The following is a 6,747-nucleotide window of genomic DNA, read 5'->3' on the forward strand; positions in this document are numbered from 1 at the left end:
TGAAGGATTTCTTGAATTTTGCCTTCGATGGTACTCACCCAGACTCAACAGTCCCATGCCCATGTAGGAGATGTCTTAATATTGTTCCGAAAAAGAAAAAGGATGTTCATACTGACTTGCTGTTCAATGGGATGGATCCAACCTACACTCACTAGATATACCATGGTGAACAATCGGATGAGGGAAGCATGTCTGAAGATTCTGATAATGAAGACGCTGTAGATGATGGTGCTGGGGTATGTGACATGCTCAATACTCTCATAAGGGGCACAAACATGCAAAACAATGCAAACATTGGTGAAGGTGCGGGAGACATTCATGTGGATGCTTCCAGCGGTGATGAAAGGAACCAGGAGCCAAATACAACAGCCAAGGTCTTCTTTGAACTATTGAAAGAGGCAAAAAAAGAGTTGTACCCAGGTTGCAAGGATTTCACGAAGCTATCTTTCATTGTGAAGCTTTACCAAATCAAGTGCGTGTCTGGGATGACCAATAGAGCATGTGACTTAGTTCTGCAGATGTTCACACACGTGTTGCCAAAGGGTCACTGCATTCCTACTAATCTTGCTAAAGTAAGGAAGGTGATCCGAGATCTTGGGCTGTACTACAAGAAGATACACGCGTGCGTTACTAATTGTGTGCTATTCCGTAATGAACATGCCGATGCAGAAGAATGCCCTGTCTGTCATGCGTCTCGATGGAAATCTACTCCTGCTAGTGACGAAGACAATGCATCAAGTCATAAATCAAAGAAGCCAGTGCCACAGAAAGTTCTAAGGTATTTCCCACTCATTCCAAGACTGCAAAGGCTGTACATGACAGAACATATGTCATCACATATGAAATGGCATAAGGAGGGTCGGGTGGATGATGGCGTAATGAGGCATCCTGCAGATTCCAAGGCCTGGAAGCATTTTGATAAGAAATATTATAAGAAATTCTCAAAATATGCTCGCAGTGTTCGGCTTGGCCTTGCTTCGGATGGATTCAACCCCTTTGGGCTCATGAGTATATCACACAGTATATGGCCTGTCATTCTTATTCCATATAACTTGCCACCTTGGATGTGTATGAAACAACAAAATTGGATTATGTCAATGATTATACCAGGACCAAAGTCACCAGGAAATAACATAGACGTGTACTTGCAGCCCTTGATTGATGAACTGAATGTTCTATGGGAGGATGGTGCTGAGACATATGATGCTGCAACTAAAAAAATTTCCAGATGTATGCATGCTTGTTGTGGACCATCAATGATTACCCAGCTTACGCAATGTTGAGTGGTTGGAGCACAAAAGGCAAGCTAGCATGCCCGTATTGCCACAAACATACAGATTTTTTATGGCTCAAGTATGGTCGAAAGCATTGCTACATGGGACACCGACGTTTTCTGCCCAGGACCCACAAATGGCGTCGAAACAAGTGTTTGTTCAACAACAAGGCAGATAATAGAGAAGCTCCAGTGGCACTCACAGGTGAACAAGTTGTGCAGGAACTTGATAGCATTCAACATGCACCATTTGGACGGTCAAATAAGAGAAAGCGTCCGGAAAGTAATTGCTCGCATAATTGGCGGAAGAAAAGTGTATTTTTCCAGCTCCCATATTGGAAGCACTTGCTCGTTAGGCACAATTTGGATGTTATGCACATTGAGAAGAACATTTGTGACAGCATTCTGGGACTTTGCTTGAGCTGGATAAGAAATCAAAGGATGGTGTGAAGGCTCGTCTTGATTTACAGGACCTGAAAATTAGGAAGGACCAGCATCCAAAGCCTGGTAAGCATAAGTATGACATAAAGAAAGGTTGCTATACTTTAAAAAAGGAAGAAAAGATAATGCTCCTCAAGTTTCTGCAGAGCATTAAGATGCCTGATGGCTATGCTTCACATATTAAGCGATGTGTAGTCCTCGATCAGTGCAAGATTAGCGGACTCAAAACTCATGACTGTCATGTTATATTTCAGAAACTTCTTCCTATTGCATTGCGCAAGCTTTTGCCAGAGAATGTTGTTAACCCATTGCTTCAGTTGAGTAAATTCTTTTCTGATTTATGCTCCAAGGAGTTAAGGGATGAAGATTTGGAGAGGTTGAGCAAAACAATTCCAGAAATTCTATGTCAGCTTGAGATGATCTTTCCACCAGCATTCTTTGATATTATGATGCATCTCCCAATTCATCTTGCTAAAGAGGCCCGATTGGGAGGGCCTGTCTTGTACAGATGGATGTATCCAATTGAGCGATACTTGCGTACGCTCAAAGGATATGTGCGTAACAAGACTCAACCAGAAGATTCTATTGCAGAGGTGTACATACTTGAAGAGTGCATGACTTTTTGTAGTCGATTCATTGATGGAATGCCTACCAAGCTAAGTCAGCCCGAACGTCATGAAGACGGAGGTACAGATCAACCACCAACAGGGATTAGCATAATGAGTACAGTTGATTACTCCAAGAAAGGTTTTGTTTGTGAATCATTGTCTTTGGCTGAGATTAATCAAATGAGGCATTTCATAATAACAAACTGTGAGGAAACCGCACCATGGATTGAGTAAGGATACTTATGTATTTATTTCACATCATGATATGCTTTAATACTTTCCTGTTCAACTAACAATCATTTCTCTTTGAAGTGAACATCTTGAGGAGCTCACAAGGAACAATTCTCCTAATCCTAAAAAGCAGCACAAGGAAGAGTTTGTTGGTTGGTTTGAGAGACGGGTAATTTTCTTTCGCATTTTCACTAATGTTCCTTGTAATAACGTACCAACGCTGTACAATACACTCACACATATTCTGTTCCATGAAACAGATCACAGAACTCCACAATGATGGGAAGGTCAGCAATCTTATTTATGCACTAGCTAAAGGACCTGATCACCTAGCTCGGGTATACAATCGTACAGTTCTGAATGGATATTTCTTTCGGAATTCCTATATAGAGCAGGACTTGAGTACCCAGTACACACTGTTGCTATGAACTTATGGTCTTTTAGTGTTGTTGCCATTTTCACTACTTTGCCTTGAACTTATGGTCTTTTGTGTGAACAATCTATACAAGTATAGCTGCTGAAACTTATGTGCTACCATTTTGAAACATTTGTTATATATCTCGCTGAGATGGTTTGCTATATCCTACTAAAATCTTGTGCCATATGTCCTTGTATATATCTTGATGTAGTGTTGTTGATCTGGTGATGAATTCTTGCTGAAAATTAGTCTGGGATACAGCTGTTATGCTGCTCAATTGGTGGCTGAAGAGCTGTTCAAATGAAGCCTGGGAGTGTTTAAAAATAGCTAGTATGCAGCCTTGCACAATTTCTGTACTTAACACATAATTTTATATTGAATCTCCTTTTTTCGTAACAGCAGACATAAATACATCACATCAAGCAAGATACAGAAAAATTAGGAAGAGAATGTGTGGTGCTCAGTTCTCACGACTCACCTTTGTGAGAAGGGCACTGAGCTTGCCGTCTTTCGGGTGCCGAGCACGACCTTGCTATCGGAGGAGATCAGTAGGGTGAGTGGAGGAGACCCTGGCGGTGCAAGAAACCCTAAAGTGAAGGGCGTCCACAAGTGTGCAACGCTTTGCACGCGCGTAAGCGAGCATTCCTCCAAGTTGTGGTACCACCGATGTCCACTTTGCAAGATATGTGACTAAAATGCAACTTAAGTGCAAGTTGTGGTACCTAATGTGTTAATACCTCTGTAAACTAGTACGCCCCTTTAATCAGATCCTGCAAAAAAGTATAATAAATAAAGGAAAAAATTGGGAGCACGGTAGAGAATATCGTTGCAATATTCTGCTCCTTTTGGGCAACACTAGAGGATTGTTGCATTATGCTGTACGTATTACCATGGATGCTCAATTTGTCGCAATATGTAATAGTTATTGCAACGCAACAAAGGTGAGGCAAAAAGTCACCCTATTACAACCAATACATGCTTTGTTGCAATATTATCTGTGACTAGCACCACATGTCAGAGGTGTTGCAATAGTATCTATGTACTTTGTTGCAATACCTAGCCGTTATTGCAACAAGATGACCAATTCACGCAACGGGACAGGACTGTCGCAATATCACTACCATATTACAACAACGATGCAGCTTGTGGCAATACATGGCTTCTATTGCAACAAAACGAGTACTTAGCGCGATGAAACGAAATTGTGGCAATATGTAGATCCTATTACCACGAACTGGAATTTTGTGGTAATACAGCATTTTATTGCAACAAAATATAGTTGTAGTAATAATTTTTGTTGCAATAGACCAGAATCCTTGTAGTGAGTAAATCTTAATTTGTAACAATTTTTTAGTTGGATAATCGTTCTATATGTATCCAAGGTCAAATTGCCTTTTTGCTATCAGTTAACATTGCAAGTGAAGTGGATTTAAATTGTTACTCGATTGGGCCCATGATATCTATTCTCTACACGTGAAATTTAACATGCTTTATATTTACATAGCTCCAGCAAAATATTTCAAAAGCCCGTGGCAACGCACGGGCATTCTACTAATTATCCTTAAATGATATGTTAATCCACGCAGCACCCCAAGAGATTGCTTCCAACAATTTGAACGAAAGCTGAAAAGAGAAAGCAGCTACACGGCTTGAATTACTAGCTCAAAACTGAAATGAACACAACTGCTTGACTTGATCAGTTTATAATTAAGACAATATGAATCAAGTTGCTTCTGCAGATTGTTTCCTGGTTACTTCTGATGAAAGAGATGGAGAGACGGCCTGTGCAGCAACGGAATCCCTTCCAACTTTTATTACAGATCAGGGTCATTTTGCGGTGATGTATGAAGGGGATCCCATCTATAATACCTAATCTATAATCTATAATACCTAAATAGTTGATCCCACTATTTTATTTCTCTTGACATGCAAGCTATCCACGTCATCAATTAACATGCAGCCACTCACCACACTCCACCTCATTAGTCTAGCCACATCATTTTATTTTTGTGATGATTTAATTTCTCTTCTGTCCGCTTCACGTTTTTTTTTTAATAAAATTAGAGGCAACCTCGGTGAGTCACGTTCCCGAGCCGCATACTAGTGCGTTGTCTCGCATGCCCATATGACTCGCGATCTTGCGACGGCTCATATGTTCTGGAACTAACGCAAGCATCCGAAGAGACATGACTGATCGCCTCTCCAAATCATGGCAAGTGCCTCAACATCGCATCCTCGTCCCTTTCAAATCAGGCAAATAGCTCCCATATGACGTTGCTGCGTTGAATTGTCTCTCATGAGACATCGTTGGTTCAAATGGCTCTCATACGACATCTGCGTTGGAAAAAATAGCTGCCGTGCGACACTGCTGCCTAATCCAAAGACACAAGTTTAAAACTCGAATCAGGTGAGCGGGACCCACAACATGGACCCACTAACTTATCCAGCTCAGCATTGGTCAGGTGAGCGGGACCCACAGCATGGGACCCACTAACTTATCCAGCTCAGCATTGGTCAGGTGAGCGGGACCCACAGCGTGGGACCCACTAACTTATCGAGCTCAGCATTGGTACAAGAGGACACCGAGCCGTGCACCGAGCTGTGCAGCACCCGAGCCCTACCGCGGCCTTCCCATCCTCCCCCCCTCCCCGACCGTTGTTCTTCTTCTTCTCCGGCTACGACGCGCAGCAACGCCGTTCCGGGCCGCGACCTAGCAATGTCGAGCTCCGCTTCAGCCTCCCGCCGCTCATGGCCACGCTATGGCGCAGTGCCCATGACAAGGTGCCATGCATGCCCACGTACCGCACCCCTGAAGCGGCTAGTCACAACGACCGACAAGAATGGCAACCTTGGGCGGGAATTCGTGAAATGCGAGAGCAAACCAGAGCAGGGAAAGGTGAGATTTTACTTCTCAATATGCCAATTTTGTTTTTTGTCTCCCAATTTCATATTTTTCATCGGATTTGGGATTTAGGGTTCATCTTTCCGATTTCAGAAATTGAAGCAATGCACCCATTTTGAGTGGCTAGATGAGTACATAGAGCGGATTCAACTGGAGGGTGCATCATGGGAGCTCGATTTACCGTTGGAGGAGGAGAAGTTTGGATCGGGCCCGTCTGGATCTGGGGCCCCTGGATCTGGCAATTCCATTGGGGGCGCCCATTCCATTGGTGCTACTGTGGGGGATGCAGGAGTGACGGCAGAGCTGAAGAAGCTGAACAAGCAGATGAAGAAACTCATCGAATTGCAGAAGCAGGGCAATTTGATGGGGCTGATGGCCGGACTTTTTTATGTTTCTGTAATTGCTCTCGCGTTTGTTTATGTGATGATAATTAGTCGTAATGAATAGATTGGGCATCATTTGTAATCATAATGATATGGATGTTTGAATAAAAGTGTTGCGCTGTACGAATTCGGCATGTCTTCTCCACTCTGTTTCGGCCCCGTTTTTTCAGTTCTTCAGTTCGTCATCAGTTTCAGTTTCAGTGGTAGAGGGAGAAAAGGATAAAAAGGTTCGTCCACAGTTGCCCGAAAAGGCCAGGCCCATATAGAAGTTAGGCAGGGCCGAATAGAACATATCCAGGCCCATTGATAAAAGAAGTGTAGCTAGTGCAAAAAAAAGTGCACACGGTCATTGACATCGATATATCTTTTCGGCTTTATGTTATTTCACAAATTTTAAGTTTCCTGCAGTCACCTTTTTTGAGATAACTCATCTGATAATTATTTGAGCTATTTTTATGCACAAGCTATCGTGTCCAATGGTAGGGTCCCGT

General features: G+C 42.7%; 1 protein-coding gene across 1 annotated transcript; it reads left to right on the top strand.

The window, feature by feature from the left end:
• LOC141026391 (uncharacterized) lies at positions 1-3,195 on the top strand. The gene is made up of 3 exons (XM_073502864.1): positions 1-2,552; positions 2,635-2,722; positions 2,814-3,195. Exon 1 carries the CDS (start codon positions 189-191, stop codon positions 1,281-1,283), a length of 1,095 nt encoding a protein of 364 aa, XP_073358965.1. The 5' UTR covers positions 1-188; the 3' UTR covers positions 1,284-2,552; positions 2,635-2,722; positions 2,814-3,195.
• The last annotated feature ends 3,552 nt before the right edge of the window (positions 3,196-6,747 follow it).

This window comes from Aegilops tauschii, chromosome 7, assembly GCF_002575655.3.
Source record: "Aegilops tauschii subsp. strangulata cultivar AL8/78 chromosome 7, Aet v6.0, whole genome shotgun sequence".
In the NCBI taxonomy this organism is placed as follows: Eukaryota; Viridiplantae; Streptophyta; class Magnoliopsida; order Poales; family Poaceae; genus Aegilops; species Aegilops tauschii.